The 23,463-nt window shown below is 36.8% G+C and overlaps 3 protein-coding genes across 3 annotated transcripts in view; 1 reads left to right on the top strand and 2 right to left on the bottom strand.

Annotated features, from left to right (window-relative positions):
* Positions 1 to 4,295: 4,295 nt before the first annotated feature.
* On the bottom strand, positions 4,296 to 11,931 carry LOC105395359. Its single transcript, XM_011567314.3, has 5 exons — positions 11,745 to 11,931; positions 9,765 to 9,845; positions 7,624 to 7,722; positions 6,660 to 6,736; positions 4,296 to 5,592 (listed from the first exon to the last, which is right to left on the bottom strand). The coding sequence occupies exons 1-5, from the start codon at positions 11,845 to 11,847 to the stop codon at positions 5,257 to 5,259; spliced, it is 696 nt and encodes a 231-aa protein (XP_011565616.3). The 5' UTR covers positions 11,848 to 11,931; the 3' UTR covers positions 4,296 to 5,256.
* A 2,996-nt stretch (positions 11,932 to 14,927) lies between these two features.
* Positions 14,928 to 18,140, top strand: LOC125491047. Its single transcript, XM_048631934.1, has 4 exons — positions 14,928 to 14,946; positions 16,247 to 16,339; positions 17,312 to 17,419; positions 17,988 to 18,140. The coding sequence occupies exons 1-4, from the start codon at positions 14,928 to 14,930 to the stop codon at positions 18,137 to 18,139; spliced, it is 372 nt and encodes a 123-aa protein (XP_048487891.1). The 3' UTR covers position 18,140.
* Positions 18,141 to 22,712: 4,572 nt separating this feature from the next.
* Positions 22,713 to 23,463, bottom strand: part of LOC105395366 (mitogen-activated protein kinase-binding protein 1) — a 106,849-nt gene continuing 106,098 nt past the window's right edge. Inside the window, exon 37 of the mRNA XM_048631933.1 lies at positions 22,713 to 23,045. Coding sequence (XP_048487890.1) covers positions 22,882 to 23,045 — 164 coding nt within the window. The 3' untranslated portion in view covers positions 22,713 to 22,881. The remainder of the gene's footprint in view (positions 23,046 to 23,463) is intronic.

The raw sequence follows: 23,463 nt of genomic DNA, 5'->3' as shown, positions 1-23,463 counted from the left end.
AGTGGCTAGTAAAACGTAATTTGTGTGAATTTGTAGGAGAAATACGCACTACACTAGCTCATACTGATATGTTTTAAGTTTGATAGGTACTGAAAACACATTTTATGTCATGAGAACATCCTGTATACAGCGACGGCGGCGCAGATGGTATCAGTCGGCGCGACATGTCTATTAGGAGTAAGCAGCTTAACATCCCAGGTTCGATTCCCGCTACGCGCAACAAAACTAACTTTAGTTTGGTGCTTGGTCTAAGAGTAAACATATGTAAAGACTGTTTTTTAGGGCCCCTTGCACCAACAAATTAAATCTAGATTTAGTGTCTAATGTCGATTTAAAAAACTTCAGTCCATATAAAATTTGACACTAAATCGAGATTTAACACTAAATCTAGATTTAATATCTTGGTGCAAGTGGTCCTTAATCTCTGACACTAAATTGACAGATTCGGAACGGTTCATCAACAATCGATTGACCCGTGATTAAGTGACATAATCGTTCTATTGGCAGAAAACTCGACTGTTAATGAACCGTTAATTTAGTATCTGTGATTAAAAAACAGACTTTAAAAGCAAGCTTCATTTTTAAACTTTTAACTATGGAGTTTGTAGTGGGAGTATACCTTAAATCCTTTTCCTAGGTGTCTTTTTTTGCTAACACGAGACATTGATATCGATTCTGAAGGCAGAAATTTTAAATTTAGCGATGTCAAAACCTTAATTTCTTTGTTTAAAATTCGACTCTATGATTGTTTACGTAAATGTCATTTTATGCTAGCAATTTTTTTAGTTTGACAGCGTTAAAATTAGAATTTCTGCCTTCAGAATCAACATCATTGTTTTATTTATTTAGAGAAACTAAACATAAATTTCTATCCATTCGTTTTCCATACTACCTAGTTTGTTTACTTTTAAATTCACGAATTTTAAATTCAAAATTGTTAAGAGTATTGCCAAATATTTTAAACATTTTGTTTTTGAGATTTATAAATACACTAATTAAAATCCATCCTTTATTTAAGACTAGCTGTTCCCGCGAGCTTTACTTCGCCTTTCCGAATAGGGAATATGCATATATTTTTTTTTATATTCTTATTCAATCGTTTTACATCGCTTTAATAAAGTAAAAAAAAATTCAACCACAAAAAAAGTTATTTAAGGTATCCTAATCCTAACTAATAGAGAAATTAACTGTGTCTGTCTGTCTGTCTGTCTGTTACTCTTTCACGTCAAAACTACTGAACGGATTTGAATGAAATTTGGTATACATACGGTCTAGACCCTGGGAAAGAACATAGGCTACTTTTTATCCCGGAATTCCCACGGGAAAACTTTAAGGCGAAGCGAAGCGCGCGGGAACAGCTATTTTAAATAAAGTTAAAAATTAGCAACCGACACGACCACTGTAAACACCCGTCATGATGGCGCGCTAAGTGTGACGTCACACTCTTGTTTCACGGCTCAGAATAATGACTCTCGCTAGTCGCGCCTACTCTCTCTACGCTCAGTTCTATGGGCATAGATATTATTCTGAGATTGAAATATACTAGCGTTTTACGTCGCTTCCGCCTTAAGAAAATTGTACTACGTTTCTAATGTTTGAACTTACCGCAGTTTTTTTCTACTTTTCAACAATTAATTACTTGCTGAAAAATGAATTATAATCAAAAATATTGATGGAGGCCTAATTCTAAATAATAATAATAAATCATTTATTTCGGATTGATCCATATTTTGTTAGTAACAATGAACTTAAAAATTATGTTAGTAATGGTATTAAATTAAATTAAATTAAAATGAAATATAATAATTAAATAGGTAAATTATTTAGCCGCCCATTTACACGGCATAACATGTGCACACATTAAAGATCGTAGCAGCGGACTGTCTACTCTCTCTGCTATAGTGGTCAGGAGGCTGTTGGTGCTGGCGCGCACCCGCCGCATCAGGGAGGCTACTCGCTTCCTCATGATGGCATGAGATCCATCAGTGTGTGCCTCGGCGAACATCCCTGACGCGCTGCAGTACCGCGGCACCCCAACAGCATCCTGAACGCATTATTATATTAAACGCGTAGGGCGTTGTAAGCCTTTTGAGTAAAGCTGATCCACAGGGCGCAAGTGTAAAAGGATTGGCAATAGGCCCTAAATAATGTTACTTTTACACTCTGTGTACATCTTGCAAACCTACGGATCAGCATGTTACTTCTGACTGCCAACGCCCTACGCTCCCTCTCAATGTCCCAATCATCTGATTGTGACTCGGATACCCAGTGCCCCAGGTACTTAAATCGCGGTACGACTTTAAGAGGAGTGCCGCTCAGAGTGACTTCAGGTATATCAGGGTAATATTTAGTACCAGCCTTGAAAACAAGCAACTCACTCTTTTTCGCGTTGTACCTGAGGCCATGAGCCTCCGCATACGACTCACAAATGCTCAGCAGTTTCATGAGAGCGCTGATCGAGGGGCACAGCAATACCATGTCATCTGCATAACTAATATTATTTACAAATTTCCCACCAATTGAGCATCCGACCATGGCATTGCTGAGCTCCTCGATCAGCCGATTCACATACAGGCAAAAAAGTTTGGGAGAGCTCAATCCGCCCTGCCTCACCCCGCACTCCAGCCTGTATGGTTCGGATAGCGAGCCTGCCCATCTCACCATGTTATTTTGGTGCCCATACCAATATTTCAGTATATCAATGAACTCTCCAGGCAGCGTTGAGTCCTCGTACAGCTTTTGCCATAACTTACTATAGGACACCAGATCGAAGGCCTTGGACAAGTCAAGAAAACAAGCGTATACGGGTGTTTTCCTGTCCGTATAGTAACGGACAGTATGCTTGAGACAAAGTATTGCTGTCTCTGTAGATAGCCCAGATCTGAATCCGAACTGGGCATCATGAAGATGCAGGTGTTTGTCTAGCTGTTTGTCTAACATATTGTCCATCACTTTTGCAACTATGGTGGCCAACGAAATGGGCCTATAGTTATTAACATCTGAGGCATCCCCTGTCCTGTTTTTAACTATTGGCACTACCAGGGTCTTCATCATGTCCTCAGGCATGTAGGAGTGGCCAACACAGAAAGAAAGAAGCATGGCGAGCACTCTGGGCAAGTGAACACCTGCATGTTGCAAGTGTTCAATGCTGAGCGAGTCGTGCCCAGGCGATTTACCACGCGTCATGCTCTTTATAACCGAAGCTACTTCTTTAGCGGTAAAACTGATATGGGGAGTATCTGTGGTGGGCACTCGGGACAATGATGAGTCACCTGGCGTGTTCAGAGATGATTTTACCCTAAAATGGTTTTTAAACAACTCGGTAATTTGTTCAGGCTCACTAACGCCCCCTACACTCACCGGGAGACTCGACCTAGGGTTCAGTTTACTAGTCTGCTTCCAGAATTGGCCAAAGTTTTTGCTGTCGTGGTGGGAAGCTAATATGTCCATTTTAATCTGTTCAGCATTATCTTGACACCATTTCAATTTTTGTTTAAAAACTTTTTTAGTACTTATCATAGCGGAATAGATAGGTCCCGTTTTAGGTTTTCCGTGCATAGCCCAGTCTAAAAACCTAAGTCGAGCCTCCGAGTGAACCTGCCTCACATGTTTGTTCCAAATAATAAAGTTTATTAAAAATAATATTTTACCTTTATTTGAATCACTTGCATATTCCCTATTCCGCGTTAAAAAGTAGTAGCGTATGTGTTAATCCAGGGTGTCAGCTAACTTCATACCAAATTTCATTAAAATCCCTTCACCCGTTTTGACGTGAAGAAGTAACCAACACACATACTCACAAATTTTAGCCTTCATAATATTAGTAGGATAGGATTTCCGCTTTCGTCTGATACTTGGCCCAGTATCATTGCCTCTTAATAAATAGCTTATAAGTGCTTCTATGACGTTTGTGTAAACCTGTTGTTTTCCTTTAAGTAATTACTTATTTATACGTGTACAAATACATACGTATTATAAATACTACGGGTGACTTGCATCAAACATTTAAACGACATTAAATCTATTGCTGTCCTGCTCAGTCAGTATACTTTCAAAGCAAGAGAGATTTATTTCGTTTAAATGATAGTGGAAGTCACACTTACAGATTACAAACAAATAAAAAATAAACTTATATTACCAGCCTTATCATTGCGGGGTAGGCAAAGATAAATTGAAGCACTTTTTGCCACACTTTTCACAACACTTTTTACGAAGGTCATAATGAGATATTCTGATCAATTCTGATGAATCGAAAGTTATACAAGTTTTTTTTCAGGTAAGGAAAACAAAAAAGGTGTATGAAATTCAATTTATGTAATATTTACATTATAAGTTTTTTAAAGTATCTAAAGGAAACAACTTTCTATATAGCATCTACCTATATCTACAAAAAATATATATTAAATAAAATAATAAACGCAAACCGGTTTAGCCAAAAATAGGAAAAGTACTAACTCTACAAAAATATTATAATCATTTATAAAAGCCTCTTTAAATTTAAGTACTACACTCACGGGCAATGAAATAGTTCCACTCACAAAAAGCCGACACCAAACGACCCAAATTTTTTCTAACGATTATTTAAAACTTGAACCACATATGTGTTTAGTTGGTTATATCCTGATGGTCCGTTAAATGAACTTCAATGTTGCAGAAGACGTCATAAAGTTATCTTTTCCCGTTTAGGAGTAGGTATATGTGTGTTTTTCTCAGTGGAACCTTTTCATTGCCCGTGAGTGTAATATGATATTAATAGGTGTGATATTTAATACCTTCCTATATATTATTGTGATACCTATAGGGCAGCATAAGTAGGTAATTCATGTTTTATTTATGGCAATTTACAAGATAACTTTATATGCTCACAATTCACAATACATCGAGACATTACTCAGTTATTGTTTCTCCTTATATTATGACAAATTTAATTCAAGAATATAGGATATTACATTGGCATTTACTTACTATGAAAATCGAGTTCACGAAAATACACATCAAAAGTACCAACCTATCAACATTCTGTTTGCCTATGAAATGTACGGTCAGCTGCATAAGTAGCTATACATTTTTGTGCCTTGTCAAACTAGCTAGGTACATAACAAACTGACAATGTTTTAATAGGCAGTTTGTGGGTTCGACAAGGTCCAAAAGTGTACAGCTACTTATACAGCTGACTGTACATTGGATTATGTCTTGTTACGGTCAAATATGGCCTTTTTATTGTGTCTACTATAACCCACAACTCATTTAATAAACCTAATCTAAATCGACATTCGAAAGGTCATCAGTGATCCTTTTAACCTCCTCTTTCGATCTCTTAACCTCATTCTTCGACAAATTCTGAGCTTCTTCCTTCTTTTCACCGTACAACCTTCTCAGCTCTTCTAGAATGTTCGACGGTAAATGTCCAGAAGGCTGGTGTATTTCATACTCTCCCTTCTCGTTTTTGACGAGTTCCACCATGGAATCTTCTAGATTGGGGACTTCTCCGGGCCTCGGTCTGTACATCGTGTTATCTGGTTGGGGCTTTTGAGGTTTCTTCATCTTTTGGGCCCAGTTCTGGAGGTATTTGCCGGCGTCTGATTGCAGGAACTGGGGAAAGATAAATGAAATGAGTTTTATTTAGTAAAATATTTATCTCTTTTACATTTACATACATTTACATACTCTTTTCAAAACTATTCCGGATGTTTAATAATATAAAGTAGTAAGTTTCTTAAAGAATAACGAAGATTTCAAGTGGGTATAATTTGTACTTTTTAAAATTTTTGACTAATGTTATGTAGGGGGACTTAGAGCTAGATACCGTATATCGGGGATATATAGATACCGACGACCGAATGGCGTAGTGGTTAGTGACCCTGACTACTGAGCCGAAGGTCCCGGGTTCGATTCCCGGCTGGGGCAGATATTTGTTTAAACACAGATATTTGTTCTCGGGTCTTGGATGTGCCCGTAAAATGGCAATAGGCCCGCCCCCTATTACATTGGGACTAACATAACACTCTGGCGAAAAGTAGGTGCAGCAATGCACCTCTGCCTACCCCGCAAGGGAGTACATTAGTACAAGGCGTGAGTGTGTGTGTGTGTATATAGATACCCCTTCGGGGATTACAGTCGTGAGTGCTTATGTATATGTATGATCTCCACAAAGTATTCCCGTGGGAGTTAGGGGAAAAACTACTTTCTCAAGCCTTATAACTATCTCAATACATAAATCAAACCATAAAACTAATCTATTGCTCCATGAAAATAATATTAAACACTCTTTCGTATATAGAACTCTATCAATTATTTTCTCATACAAAAGACATCAACGCGTTGCTTGAATTTTTTTAAAACCAAAATTTATTTTACGAATTTAAAATAAAGTCGTAAAACAAAAGCTGTTCGAAATTACCTCTCAAGTTAACCCCTTTCAGCTTAGTTTACCATATTTGCAACATCCTGTATACATTTAGTTTAAAACATGGTTTAAAACAGTAAAGTTCAGGCAACGCGTTGATGTCTTTTGTATAAGAAATTCGTTGCTACTATTAATACCTATGTATTTCGCTAAGGTCGCGAAGGTATACCTACTTCCCTCTTAAACTTTTAAACAAAAGCGTGTTTAGGTTTCTATATATTTTTCATGGAAAAATATAGTAGATTTTAGTTACCTTTTCCCGGTTTTTGTTGACTTTAGCCGGGGCTGGCTCCGAGGCTTGTCGCTTCGTGTTTGTGGGATATGGCTGACCTGAAATGAGTATAAAAAAACGTATTTTTAAAAATATCTATTTTTTCGTACTAAACTACTGCACGGTTTCGTCATCGTCAACGATAAACTCGTTTAATGCGTGTTCCATCTGCATCACACCACATCACCACCACGCTATATAGTGATGTTTTTTCTACGTCGCTAACACTAGTACATCTCTATAGAATACTATTACTAGAATATTACTAGGTAAACCTAAATACACTCAAAAGAGAAATTCTGTTTTACTATGTCAGCGCCATCTTGTGTATTTTTTATGAAGTTTGTTGCACCATACCAGTGACTGTAACGACTTTTGAGTCTAATCAAGTCTCTTTTCAATAGATGGTGCTATTTCCAAAAACATACTTACAACAAAGAATACTACATGTATAATAATATTCAGTAGGCAGTTAAACTGTGCCAAGGTTGTAAGTTATATTGCAAACCTCGTTACATAGGACCTTCTACTTGACTTTATAGATCCTGCGAGGTAATCTAAACACAGCCTAGGTTATAAACCCCATAAAACGGTTTACTAGACTTTTCAACATAGCAAGTGGGTGACAATGATTATTCTAATATAATAAAACAAACAAACTTTGAAGATGCTAGCTCACATTTTCATTCAACACTAAAGTCGCATATCTTTTTAACGCCTAAGCCGATTTTGGTAAAATATGGCTAAGAAGACACGAGTAAACATTACCTACATATGATTCAAAAAACCAACAAATTGAAAATGAGTTCAGCCATTTGTGATCTACTCTACCATAGACAGATACACATTCAACTTATAACAACCGTCTTTTTAGCTCTAATTCGTTCGATGTCGTCAGTATAGATAGAGTAACTCTCCTATTCTCAACGTATTCTAATATTCTTACCAATGGGGTTAGTATTGGTCTGTGGTCCGAACTCGAATAGTACTTGAAAGTCGGCATGGTTGCCGAAAGCGTAGCCGAACCCCACGCGCGAGTCTGTGCCTGGAACATAGTACATTATGTAATAAATATTTAAGCAAATATAGGCTGTTCGGCACATGGAAACAAATAAAATTCTTTTTGGAGTCATCATCATCATCAGCATCAGCCAATAATCATCCACTGCTGGACTTAGGCCTCTCCCAAGGAGCGCCACAACACTCGGTCCTCGGGCTTCCTCATCCAACCACTACACGCCACCCGCCTAAGGTCGTCAGTCCAGCGGGCAGGAGGGCGTCCCACGCTACGTTTGCCTGTTCGTGGTCTCCACTCGATAATTTGTCTACCCCAAACGGTTACCGGTTCTTCGGCAGATATGACCAGCCCACTGCCACTTCAGCTTGCATATTTTGACAGCTATGTCGGTAACCTTAGTCCTGTGACGGATAACCTCATTTCTAATATGATCCATCAGAGAAACCCCAAGCATAGCTCTAGCTCTCTCCATAGCATTCCTTTTTGAAAAAGCGGCGGTAAATTTTTATTGTCTGCAAGTGTATTTTTTTCAAATTTTTTGGTAATTTTAGTACCCAAAATTTTATTGAGACGAGGTCAACGTAGAAAATAGTCTGTAAAGTAGGTTAGTAAAGTAATGTACTTATCATCATCATCATCAGCCGGCACTGCTGGACGTAGGCCTCTCCCAAAGCACGCCACTTTAGCTTTCCGCATCCAATCATAACCAGCCACCTTTCGCAAGTCTTCACCCCATCTAGCCGGAGGGCGTCCCACACTACGTTTGCCTAGTCGCGGCCTAGTACTAATGTACAAACTTATATACTTACCTAAATAAGTTTTTAATAAATGTTTACTGTTGCATTTCTGCGACTCATTTCATACTGAATTCGTAAGGAATGTTGTATATTTGTAAAACTGTGTACAAATAACCAGAATCAGCATTATAAGTATTTTTTGTTTTTTGGCACAAAAATAGTGAAGAAACGTATAGTGATGTGGAAACTGGCGGGTGTAAATTTTGACACTATTGCAATACAATAACATACCTAGGTTTACAGATATAGTGATGCAAGCTTCAATAATAAACTATAACTTTATATACGTTATACAGACGACCGAATGGCGTAGTGGTTAGTGACCCTGACTACTGAGCCGAAGGTCCCAGGTTCGATTCCCGGCTGGGGCAGATATTTGTTTAAACACAGATATTTGTTCTCGGGTCTTGGATGTGCCCGTAAAATGGCAATAGGCCCGCCCCCTATTGCATTGGGACTAACATAACACTCTGGCGAAAAGTGGGTGCAGCAATGCACCTCTGCCTACCCCGCAAGGGAGTACATTAGTACAAGGCGTGAGTGCGTGTTTTTTTTTTTTTTGAAACGCTAACCAGCCCGTCTCGTACAGGTTTGATAGTTTATCGAAAACGTTTTCTCGCATACAAAGTGGCGCCTCTAGTGGAAACTATGATTAAACTTTTGACAGATAATGTATGCAGATGACAAAAGGAAACCTAAAATTTTTCGTTTTCATAAATAGCAAGTCCGTACTAGACGGTCAGGACTCTATCTCGTTTTATTAATCATGCCGATTGCGTGACAATTCTCGTTCGTTTGTTTGTCTATATACAGAGTGTTGCAAAAAGGGTATACTAAGCCGAAACCTACATGTGCAGCATGTTATATCTAAGACTGAAACTGAAATCAGAATTTGAAAATTCGCGAAAAAATAAATTCATTTTTCATAGAAACTTTGTTGGTCACGTGACTTTTTTAGTATGGAAAAAAAAAAATTTTTACGCGAATTTCCAAATTCTGATTTTAGTTTCGGGCTTAGATATAACATGCTGCACATGTAGCTTTCGGCTTAGTATACCAATTTTGCAACACCCTGTAGAGAGGGACCCCCTTGGTCCTTTCCAACTTTTGTGTAGTTACCGACCGTTTGTGACTTAAAACAATAGCTTCATAATACCCAAAACAATCTTTGTTGTGCCTAAATCAAATTTGCGGTAGCAATCAAACCATAAGTAGTAGATATAGTTTTTTCAGCCGTCATGGTTGAGATTTAGATGAAAATTAAAGGCTTACCTTTTTTGATTGGTGGAATATTAGAATACGCTACGGAGAGTAGAGACGGCAGCTCTTCAGGGATAATGATGGAACAGCCACCTGAAAACATTCGACACAATATTTTTTACTACCTACATGGCAAAAAACATATTTAATCATAACAGTAATTTTGGATATTCACTGGATTGTGAGCACAATAATGTCGATTTATACAGGGGGTTGCAAAAAGGGTATACTAAAAAACTAAACTTTGTTGGTCACATGACTTTTTACTATAGAGAACGATTTTTTTTGTCGCGAATTTCCAAAACTCGTAGAGCAAAAGTTGTCAATGACCCCCTGAGTCAGCCTCTTTCGGCTTAGTATACTCTTTTTGCAGCACCCTGTAGAAACAGACACAGATGGTTTAATGTACCTACTTAAATCGATCTTGAATGGCTGAGCTTAGTGTCTAATTTTAAATACGTGTAATTTAAAATTACCTTATTAATTTTTTTTTTTTTTTAATTACCCACCTAAAAACGCTAGCATGCCTTATTCTATCCTAACTAATATTGTAAATGCCATAATAATGTGTCTGTCTGTCTGTTAATCTTTCACGCCAAAACTACTGAACGGATTTGAATGAAATTTGGTATACAAATGGTGTAGACCCTGAAAAAGAACATATGCTACTTTTTATCCCGGAATTCCCGCGGAAAACCTTATTGAGGCGATGCGAAGCTCGCGGGAACAGCTATTTTAAATAAATGTAAATTAAAATTACCCACCTAAAAACGCTAGCAAACCTTCCTCTATCATGCAAAGACAAAATACCCAATATTATATTTAAAAAAGTGGTTAACTTCATGAATATTGATGCACTCATTATGTTATTACTTATTACATAAGTAACGTCTGACCTCCTTGCGTGGTTAGGCCGCGTCACACTTATAGAAGGACGAAAGTGCCAGGGTATAATACATATTATCATTATCATGGAGACACGAAATAGGCATACGACCTAGAGGCTACAATAGGTAGTCATTAAAATATTTTGTCATATTTTTTTTTACAATAGATCGATACTTCACTTAATCGCTGGTTAATCCACTGTTGATGAAACGTTCAGAATCAGCCAATTTAGTATCTGAGATTAAAAACAGACTTTAGTAAAGTTTGGTAAGGCAACAAATTATTCTTTATAATTTCTGACATCGACGGAAGTTTTACACTTTTTAATTCATATAGCAGAAATAACATAAATCTTTTACCCGTTGTTGCTCAGTTGGCATTGCCGGACTCTATGACCGGGATTCGAACCAAGGACCTTCAGTCGTCTAGACTCCAAATTTGCCGGACGCATTGACTATTTACCTTTCGATCGATATCTTAAATGTAACCGAAATTTATATGAGGTCATTCAAGCTATTAAACTCCTTTCAATACCTACAATTCTAAATTTAAGGTCAAAAGTATTATTTATGTAAAAACTGGTTCGTTAACACTACAGAAGGTTGCAGGTTTGCTTCCCGACTGAACAAAAGGGACAAAACTTCGCCAAAATGTTGACTGGAAGAAATGGGCCCGTCTTTGTAAGGCTCTAATTAAGAATATTTATAATAGAGAAAGTTTATTTAATTATGTTTTTGAATCTATTAGTAAATCTATTTTGGCAACTTATATAATGCATTAGGATAGGATGTAATTACATAATGAAATATTTTGCCTTTTTATGCATTGTTAAATATAGCATAACATAGCATTGACACTTAAGAACCTCGTAGTAAAAAAAAAATCTTGGGCCTTATAAAATAGGATGCTTTCCACATATCTACCAGCTACCCAAGGTGGTACCCAATAGATCTATTAAGCTATTAGGTACCTACTTACCTACAGGTTCATTATAAAATTTAGGCCATAGGTTAGTGGGCATTAACCTTTAGCTAATATGGCAAACAAGTATTACAAAACCGCATTCAACGTAATGCTTACACAAATTAAGCAATAATTACTCACCAAACGAAAGTAGGAAAGGGAAAACCAGTATTTTCACGTCCATTTTAAATGCTGCAAAATGTTTGCACACAGTAAAAAAAAAACAGTTGTGAATAACTAGCATTCCTCACAAACACATGGCTGTAAACAAAGAGTCTTTGCACGATTAAAAAGTGAAATTAAAAAATAAACTGTCAACGCGCGGAGTTTTGCCGCCAAACTGAGCTAAGAAACCTTTTGACAACTTTATTCTATGTTGTAACTTTGCCTAATAATAATAAAAAGGCTTATGAAACTCAATGAATACAACTATAATCATACCTTAATACCTCGTACTTTAAGAACAATGTATTAAAATCCACAAGGTATATAAGCCGTTTTACTATCAAAGCTGTATAATCCGAGAAACATGAACTTAAAATAGTTTCAATTTGTAATTTGATCTCTAAACTAAAGTGGAATAAAGTAGTTTTTACAGTATCTTCTGGCGTACGCAATGTTTTGTATGTGTGTGTGCCCATTCACTAATGGATAGTGGAAGTATTTTATCGTAAACGACCTCAGTGTAGACTTCTTATTTCGACCTCAATTCTTAGGAGCACAGAGTTGATTTTTATAGGTACAGCTAGGAATTAAGACGTTTTTAAAATAATGCTTGCACTTTCATATTTTGTGAAAACGACAGTTGTTAGTGAGTGAGTGAAGTTGCTTTCCTGTTTTCAATACAAAATATACCCATTGTATGGAAGTTACGATATTCTGTTGGGAGATTTATGTTATATTACGCAATAAACTTAAGCTCTTATTCATAAAAACCAAACCAAAAACCAAATAAAATTGTTCTCTGTCACTCTCTGACAGAGAACAATTTGTTCTTTGACAGAGAGGGACAAAACAGTTTAATAAGGGGGTTAGTATTTTCAGATAATTATAAATTACTTAGTAGATAGGTTCCTAGTTTCCTACTTGCTCAAACTTTCTCAAAGAACCCACCTTCCTACTATTAGCAGAGGTATACACATATAGGTACACACACACACACACACACACACGCATACTCTGTAGGTACTACAAGGTACATTCTATTCTATTCTATTCTATTCTATTCTCTGTGGGGGTGTCTGCACCCACACTGTACAGTAATAGGGGGCGGCTATTTCCATTTTACGGGCACATCCAAGACCTGGGAACAAATATCTGTGTTTAAACAAATATCGGCCCCAGCCGGGAATCGAACCCGGGACCTTCGGCTCAGTAGTCGAGTCACTAACCACTACGCCATTCGGTCGTCCAATCAATATTCTTGTCAGAGAGGGACAAAACAGATCAATACCTATAACTATTTTATGAATAAGGAGGTTTGTCTATTCAATTCCTGTCCTGACATCAAAGAGTGCGATTTTGCTAAAACTTTTTATGATCATCAGTTATTTACTTACTGTTACATACATTTTAAAAATAAAATACCAATTGACTATGGATTTTTAACAGATTTGTCCTTTATTAAATATAACAGATCGATTAAATACGATCTTAAACAATTAGTTAGGATCCACTACCGTTTTCACGACTTTATAGTTGGACTGTATATGGGTTATATCCAATATGTAATTAATAGACACGAATTTGTATTTGTGCGTAATTCGGAAATTGATGAATCACTTGTCACTTGGGGATACTTACTAGTGCGATCTGTTCCGGTGAGAGCGAACTAAATTGATCCATATCTCATTACTTAATTAGATGGGTGTATTAACACCGCAAGAGCGAATTAACAATACGAGCAAACTTAAAATCTTATAAAATTAAGAAATATTAGACATTTATGTGAGCTGTCACCGGAACAGATAAGTTTGTGGCACTGTAACTTAGCAGGCACATTATAAAATCCCCAAACAAATTGGTGATTATGATCCTAATGACGCGTTTAGGTGTAGGCCTACTTATCGTGATGATAAAATTGGTAGTTGGAAAAACCAAACCTCAAAATTGAACCATTGAAGTATAACTAGTACTTACCTAATATTAGTTAGGTAAATGGTATATATATACTAACTAATTCGTATCATTGTAACTATGTATTTGTACATTGTAGTCTTCTTACACAAACGAGCACCAAGCTGCAGTGGACCAGCGTGGTGGGAAATGGTCCAAGCTTAGGAAGGCAGTTTAGACCTTGGGTATATGCACAAAGGTTCCACTCGAGAGAGCCAGGTGCAGGTACTTACACCCCCACAGAGAATATAATAGAATAGAACGTACAGTATCCCGTGGGAATGGATTATTAGGTGGATGTGGAAACTTAGAACCTGGTATATACAAAGAACTCTGTGCGTAGAACCTACAATGTGGAAGTTAGGTACTTTTAAATCAGTCCAGTCAGAAATGGTCGGTTTGAGATTGGTGGAAAAGAACCCTAAAGGTAATCAAACTTACTCTAACCTAAGGGTCGCTTTCACCAAACGCTAAACGTATTTAGTAAAGCCTGACAAACGTCTGTCAGTTAGGTACCTAGTACAAAATGTATTTAAAATTTGATTTAAGTACAATTTTAAATACGTTTAGCGTTTGGTAAAAGTGACCCTTAGGTTAGAGTAAGTTTGATTACCTTTAGGGTTCTTTTCCACCAGAGATCCGCTATGCTATGTTGCTATGGATGCATTTTATATCTACCAATCATATTCATTGTTCCACATAGCGGTGGGAACGGGTTTCTTTCATAACATCGCAGCATAGCGTCGTGTTTTAAGTATTTTTTTGAAAAGATGGCTCAGGAGTTTCTTGCCTCCGTTCTTCTCCTTAGACAGAAAGAGACCGTTATCCGAACGTAGAGTAGTTTGTAAAAAATTACGTTCATCAGAAAATTTTATATTTATACGATGAATGAAAACATTTGACCAATGTAATTTAGCACATCTCTGGTGGACATGGACCCTAACAGCTCATTCATAATCACAATATTACAACTTCCCACGGCTGTAGGTAGACGGTAAAACCAACGTTGAACGTGTGATTGAGTTGAGACATTAGATTTACTAACCACTTACAAAAAATATGACTGCTGCACTCAGCTATTTTGATTGCTATTATAATAAAATACTCACAAAATAAAAACTAACTAACGTACGTAACCAACGTTAAAACCCCCGATATTCAACATTAAAAGGCATAACTTTTGAACGGCTCAGCCAATTTTGATAAAACATGGCTAAGAACACTTGGGGTAATATACCCTATAGCCCAAAAAAACAAATCGGTTCAGCCGTTTGGGAAATACAGGTCTCACGCTACAGCAGAAATATAGGTCTCACGCTAAACTTATAACAACCCTCTTTTTCGTCGGGGGTAGTCGAATGAAATGGAAGGTATATAACAGTTTGACATCAGACTACTACGAGGTACTAACACCTCCTAGGTTAGTAGCACGGGCAATGAAAAGGTTCCACTGAGAAAAGCACCAAATTACTCCTAAACGGAAAAGGCTAGCTGAATGACGTCTTCCGCAACATTAAAGAACATTTAACATAGCATCAGGATATCTCTAACTAAAAACAATGATATTTAGTGAAAACTTTAAAATAAATCTTTGAAAAAATTGGGGTCATTTGGTGTCGGAATTTTGTGAGTGGAACTTTTTCATAGTTAGCCCGTGAGTGTATAATAAGGGCTATACTGTAACTTCCTCTCCTTATATTAGAACTGGTGGTTTTTCGCGAACTCCGCGTTGCCTCAAAGTTTTTCATGCTAAAGTATATATATATAATACACTCACGGGCAATGAAAAAGTTCCACTCACAAAATGCCGACACCAAACGTCCCCAATTTTTCAAACATTTAATAAAAAATATGAACAAAATATTACCGTTTTTAGTTGGTAATATCCTGATGCTCTGTTAAATGTACTTTAATGATGCAAATGGCGTCATTAAGCAAGGCTTTTCCGTTTAGGAGTAATTTGACGTTTTTCTTGGCGGAACCTTTTCATTGCCCGTGAGATACTAATACCTAAGATATGAGGTAATGGGCCACCAAGGCCGGCCAACGGTTTACCCTGCAATGAACCGTGCGCTTGCACAAAGCAATTTTTTACATCAATCTTATCTATTTGTAAATTATTATCTAACTAACGTGAGAATTATTGTTTTATTTATTCCCTTTTAAACAATCGCTTACTAAATTCATAATTCACGACATTCTATAGTGTTCCGTTGTATTGGGTGCCAGGATTATAAGAAAAGTGCTATAAAGTGAAGAAAATCTAATATTCACACTTCGCTCTACTTATTGGTTTTTCGAAAAGTTATGTCAAAATGGCAAAAAAATATTATTGGACGGTTTTTGTTTTTATTTGCCTAAAATGTAAGTTTTTTCATTTATCTCTTTTGTTTACTGTACAAAAGCTAAAAAGGGCTGAGTAAATTTTGTGTACTAAGGACCTACTTACTATACGACTATTAAAAACGCTTTTAAAATAAATTATGGCAACGAATTGATTTCCTAAAATGTATATTTGTAACTTGTAGGTTGCCCAGTGGAATCAATAGTGGTGATTGTTCCCGAGGATGTACCGACAGCATTAGTGGGCATTTATGGATTTGCACCGAAAATTGTTAAAGGTAAGTAAAGATAAATTTATATGGGTACCTAGTACCTGCGGCCGCTACACGGGTACGTTATCGACGTCGATAAACTTGATGTCGATAGCTTGATTGGCATTACTTACGCGCGTACTGTATTTATGGCGAATCGTTAATAGTTACGTTTATCGGATGGATAATTTGAGCGGAAACCTTCTTGCTCAAGAAATCTGGCTAAAATGCTTATTTTTTCCTCAACCTCTAGTGTCCCACTGCTTGTCAAAGGTCTCTCATAGAACTTTCCACTTATCCCTTTCTTGGGCCTGCTCACACCATTCCGTGCTGAAATTGTCCAGGTAAAATGCTTTACCAAATGAAATATTATACACACTGTAGAGTGCTATATTAGTTACAAAAACGGTATACTTACGACGACCGAATGGCGTAGTGGTTAGTGACGCTGACTATTATGCCGAAAGTGCCGAGTTCGATCGCCGGCCAGGGCAGATATTTGTTTAAAGACACCCAAGTCCCGAGTACACACAATTTTAAATAATTTGAGTACCTACAATTGTAAAATACAATTTTTGTGATGTGTTTATAATGGTATAATATGTAGGTATGTATCTGTGTAGAAGATACATCGGCTGTCCGACACCCATATCAGAGGTTCTGCCTAGATTAGGTCGGATGGCCATGTGTGACCCTTACAGACATATAAGACTAGATGCCATATGCCATATTATGACTAGATGATCATATTATTATGATCAACCTTTTGACACGCTCAATATTACACTAGGGAATCTAGTCATATAGGTCTGTGGTGACCCTTCTTGTATCACCCGGAAGGTAGCACGGGGCGCAATTAAGACGTGACAAAAGTTCTCCGTCGCGCTCGCTCTTGAGGCTGTGCGATGTGACTTAGCGCGATGTAAAACTTTTGTCACGTCTTAATTGCGCCCCGTGCTAGCTTTTCTGTACATCGTCCTAACGTGTCCTGTGTCTCAGGCAACGACGGGCGCGTCGGGTTCGGGTTCCGGCTGGGCAACCACGCCGACTTCCAAGTGCTGTACGAGTTCGGCCCACAGACCAGCACCAGGCCGCTCGAGCCGATCAGTAAGTTATAAATCTACATTGTCATCGAAATCAGTCCAAAAGCCCTCCCCGAATCGTACCTGGCTCAAAGGTATTATACTTGCAGCATTGCCACGTTGTATACCAATTGAAATCCTTTGAGCAAGGTACGAGCCAGAGCGGGGGTCATAGCCTCTCGAAAACTTGAACAAAATATTTATACTTACCTTTTTATTTGATAATATTTTGATGCACTGTAAACCTTGAGTGCTGTAGGCTATTTTTTCTCACAGGAATGAGTACAATTGAACACTGAAATACGGGTAGCTTGCTTACGAGTCACCTGTGACTACCCATTCGGGGATTACAGTCATGACCATGTGTGTATTTACCTAAGTACCTATGATTTCTAAATGTGTTAAAATTTACAAATAGTGTGTTGTGTACTTACACAAGATCTACACAGACATAGTTATACCATTTCCCTTTTTCCCGCCTAATTTCTCATATTTATTGTTATTAGAGTAGTTAACATAGGCATTTCCCATTTCCCAAAATATTTTTCTTCCCACCTTCCCGCCAACCTTCCTAACTTCTTCCCTCTCCCCAGGGGTCCGTTCAACGTGGTCGCGACAGCGCGCGCGGCGCCGCCCGTTCATTGACTTCCTGCTACGGACGGGCCTGCTCAAGGAGGTCACTTACAAGTTCAGTGTTCTGAGGAATGATGATGATGATGATGTGGCGTTGGATGAGCCGAGATAAATACGTTCGAAGCTAAGGGTACAGGGTATTGCTAAAAGGGTACTTATACTAAGTCGAATTTGGCAACATCCTGTAGAGCCCACGCCACCACTCAAGTCCGATAATGTCAATGCTGTTGCTAGACTCATAGAACTAAGGACCTGTTTCACAATCTCTGGATAATGGCTACCTGTGGGATAAAATATACATGATACATACATATTATATGCTGTGACTCTCTGTAATTGTATTTTATCCCACAGACAGGTAGCAATTATCTAGACTTTGTGAACCAGGACCTACAATGTCAGAGAGTATGATAGGCAAGGTAAGTTCCCTTTTTGCCGTTAGAATTCAGTGGTGGCGCGGACTCCATTATGAGTAGACCGCCTTATTCATATTTTTTCTTTACCTGAACCAATCTATTGTGCTAATGCTAAGGGATTTTTACAAAAAATCAACACGATTTTCGGTTGGACACCGTTTTATTTCCTGTAAAAATGATCACCTTATTAATATAATCTGTACAGATAGTTAACGCATTGGCTCAGCTTACCGGCCGGTTTTATAAATAAGTAATTGAAGCAGTTGAATACTTATACAGGCTGTTACAAAAGTATACTAATCGATTGTTCATGAAGACCACCTGGGCCCCAAGTCTGCTAAAGAATGGCGGCACAGTTGTGTGTCGGCAGCATGGGTTTCGCACTGTAGGTATTCATTATCTGCGTTTTAGGAAACATTTATTGCATCTTTTTTAAAGAACTAACTTTAATAAACAGTAACAAGTGTTAAGTGTTTCATATTTCACTACTGGGACTCACTAACCAAGAGAAAACAGATACCTAAAGTCGGAAAACCATTCAGACGACACAGCATTGAGCCGACATTCATTAGCAGACTTGAGGCCCTGAAATCGCCTCTTTTTGGCTTAGTATACCACTTTTGAAACTCTTGGTAGTGTCCGACAACGCTAACATTCCGTAAGCAGTAGAAACCGTATTCTTTATCAAATCCATCAACTATCACTTATATGTATGACCACTGCCAAAAAACTTACCTTACCTATAACTTAATTTGCTAAATAGTTCAGGCGTTATAATAACTATGTATGTAAAAGATATATAATTAAGTAAGTACCATGTAATAAATAAGGAAATCAAAAATACACAAACACAATTTTAAATTAAAATTAATTTTATTTTCTTCCTTAAAAAAACAATACTTTGAACAGAAACAAAAACATATGGTTACAATAATGTGCGTAGATGTTAAAAACTCTATCTCACTTTAAAATAGTCTAAAAACTCAAAACTGAACATAATTACATATTAAGAATATTAATAATAAAAGTGTGTATACGTAAAAATTATTATACAAACATTAGTCTTTTTCGTAAATGGCAATACAATTTTTGAACATTAAATACAAAATACACTACACGATTATTAATAAACACGAATTCTCTACATTAAAAAAAGACGCAATTATTACACGGCTTTTTAGTTAAAAATTAATGTACCCGCAATTGACAATGTTTTTAACAAAATATTGCATTGAAGGAATATTCAAAATGGCGGATTTTTCCTCTACATTGTCTATACTTATGCAAAGGAAACTGCCATTCAGCCAATCATACGAATTTTAAATCCAACTACATTCGAACTTCCTACTTAATTTTAGTAATAATGACGATTAATGCCTAGTTTCTATTAATACAATAATTAATTATTAAATAATTGTGACAGTATATGGAAAGAAAACGCTTAAAACTACAATAACATTCACACAAAAGGGACGTGTTTTTTTTTATTTTTAAAATGTTATTTTACTGTACAAAATTACGTCAAGTGTACAGAGTAGTATATCACTTATGACTGAACCAACGAAAAAAAACTTTTAAAATGTTAGTTTTTTCTCAGACATTTGGACTCATGGATATGGATCTGATGGTAATATCCACCCTGTACTTATATACAGATTATTCAAGTTCTCAGTACTTAAATTGTTTTTTTTAGTTCTGTATTAGTGAAGTATGTTAGGATATTTGGAATCGCATATTTTATTGAGGTCAGTAAAATCATAATAAAGTTATTTGTATTAAAAATTGTTAATAATGTCTGTATGTATTCTTTAGTTTGATAAACATACCATCACTATCGAAAATAAACCCAATTTCTTTCGAAACACGAGTCATTTTCATTTGTATTAATAAAGCGATCCAATCACAACAATAAAACATGTTAAAGTAGACATTATAAACTAGGACGTATGGTTCAATTTGGAATAAACAATTGGAATGGATTTGTTTTAGAAATAAATGCAAATATTAAATAGATTACAGCCAATACATCATGACTTGGCTATACAGGGTGCTACAATAAGGGGGAAAACTAAGCCGAAACCTAAAAACATTCTCCATAGTAAAATATCACGTGACCAACAAAGTTTATTTGTTTCTTCAAGTTCCCTTTTTGCAACACCCTGTAGATAGCCACGATTCATGCAGGATGTGGCCACAACTGCTTTAGGGAAGTTTATTGGTAAAATACCACCCTATTTAGGGTGAGAAATTGTCAGTGATATGACTGACTATGAGTTTAATGAAGATCAAATGCATTTGACCTGCCAAGGGTTGAGATTGTATGGCAAAAACAGAAATATATGGTGGTTAAAATTTCTTATGCATCCAGTGTTTTTCTAGTTTTGAGTATATATTTTAAGGGTACAATTAAAATTTTGAACCTTATCTGAATAGGAGACGGTCTAAAATGCCATTAATTATTTTTCATTATGAATGTGGGATTTTTAAAGATAAATTCGATTCAAATTGCTTTTAAAAAACTATTTTACGTGAATTTCATAAGATTTCGTTTACTTACTTAACAATTGGTAATTAGACAATGTACGAAGAATAAAGTATGTCTCGTGCTATAATAAAATTCAAAATATTTCTGGGCCTGTTTCAAAAATTAGCGACTTTTTTTTACTATTCAAGTTTGTATGATACCGTCCTGTCCCTCTAGTAAAAGTTTTGATAGTCTATTCAAACGAAAATAGTATGTGTATTCTTACATCTAATCTGCTAGAAACAAAATATGTAGATGACAGATTAATTAAATATTTTCCCGAAAATACATTTCCGTTTGCATAAACTACGAAAACATACGACAGAATGAGATATAAATAAATCCGTCATATACCCGTTTTTGTACCCATCACAGTTATAGTCAATATTTCAATTCTTCGTATTTAAAACGTAAAAGTAGCCATATTGGATTATTGCGTTCAAATATTTTCATTTTATTAATTGCAATATCCATTGAATATGTAAGTGGCTCCAGTGGCTGAGCTAAATAGGCCTCTATTGCGATGCCTTAGAGGTAGCGATGGCATACCAGGGTCCCATTACATCATTTTCGAAATACCACTTCAACTTTTTGCAATGTCATCGTATGAATAAAAAAGAACCTACAATCCTATTCAATAATCATCGATTTTTATTTTTTGACGCACTGACGTTAAAATTAGTTCCCAATTCCGTCGTCAATACGTCTACTACGCATGGCGCTAGTGTCACATTACAAAGTATGTATACAGTCTACCGCACAGACATCTGACCCCCACTGCTGCTATAATGTGAATGTGGAAATTTACACAATTTACAACTGGTACAGTTCTGTTCATCAATATTCTATCAGAAACAAGTTTATTTATACATAGTACAAGCATCGGTCTAAGAATTGTGTTACAGTGGTAAGACGCACTTCTTAGCAAGTAAAAGGGGTCAGATATCTACGTGGCACACTGTACACAAAACTAAATCACATGTTTGCTTCAAACTACCCGATTTAATTCCCAATTTCACCGCCAACAGCGCTGCCATCGCACTCACACACACAAAGTTCCTACATTTTCAAACACACATTCTATATTATTAACACACTATACACCGTCAATATAACTCAGGTGACATTTGACAGCTGTCAAAAATAAAAGACTCTTTCACTCTAACCTCAAATGTTTTCGTCGCACTGCCAAATGTGCCCTATTATGTTGGCTCTAAGGTCCAATTCTCAACCGCGCGCCTTTTGAGTCCAGTTTTAAAGTATAAATTGGTAGCTGACTACGTAAGGTTGAATTGCCAAGTGTAGGTTTTTCTTAGCCGATCTAGCAGTGAAAATCGACTCATATTTAGGTGGCGAAACTCAGTCCAGCTACCAATATCTAGCTTAACCCCCGAATTCACAGAACAAACTGTCACTTTACAAGAGACTTTGAGACCCTAAAATTTATGGACTGTATTGTAAATTAACAATAAGGTTAAAATTGATTTTGAAAAACACAAGTTTCAAAATTTTATGACGGTACGAAAAGGAAATTCGTATACCAACGTCAATTTTAAACCTGGGTATTTTTAAATGTGAAAAAGCTCTATAAATTCGGGGCTTTGACTTTCTGTCTTGCTGCAATTCTCTTGTAAACTGACAGTTCTTTCTAAACACAGTTTTTTTTATCTCAGATTCTCAATGGTTCATCAACAGTCGACAATCCTCTGTTGATGAACCGTTCAGAATCTGACAATTTAGTATCTGAGATTAAACACAGACTTTAGGTATTTTAAAGAGTCAAATAAAGCTCTATGAATTCTTTTGGCCTTGACTTCCTGTCCTGACAGTTCGTTCTATAAATTCGGGGGTTACCTTTCATTGCATTTTATCAACCGACTTCAAAGGCGAGTGGTAGAGAATTGGCTGCCAGCTCTAGCTCTCGTCCGCGGTTTCTCGCGCGGTATTTGGAAGGCTTTGAGGGCTGTTAGAGAATTGGTTCACCATCTTGCTTTGCACCATGTTGAGGAGGATGTCCGAGTAGGTGTCGTATTGTTCTATGAGCGACATGGCTGGGTTGCCGCCGGTGTTCGCTGATTCTGTGGAAGAGGAAATTATGGATGTGGATTGGTGAGTATAAAATATTGATTAAGTACAAAGTAATTCTAATGAAAATTATACTATTATGATAAAACTGAAGCATGAGAAACTGTCATCAAGGAAAGTAATACATGTTTTTTTTTATAACAATCATCATCATCAGCCCGTAAGTGTCAACTGCTGGAGGTAGGCGTCTCGCAAGGGTAGTCATAACACCACAGCCTTCCTCATCCAGCAACTACCAGCTACTTATCTCTACCAGTTAACCTTTGGTGATGTCAAGAAAGTGATTGGTAGTACGATAGGCTGTGAGGAGAGAAGTTTATCTAAATTGAGACACAGAGATATACTTACTTATACATAATAACTATAGAAATATCATACCTTTAGACAGCAACTCTTCCAACTTCAGCCGTG

The sequence above is a fragment of the Plutella xylostella genome, chromosome 30 (genome assembly GCF_932276165.1).
Source record: "Plutella xylostella chromosome 30, ilPluXylo3.1, whole genome shotgun sequence".
In the NCBI taxonomy this organism is placed as follows: Eukaryota; Metazoa; Arthropoda; class Insecta; order Lepidoptera; family Plutellidae; genus Plutella; species Plutella xylostella.
The sequence above is the reverse complement of the archived record's forward strand: the minus strand, read 5'-3'. Positions and strand labels throughout refer to the sequence as shown.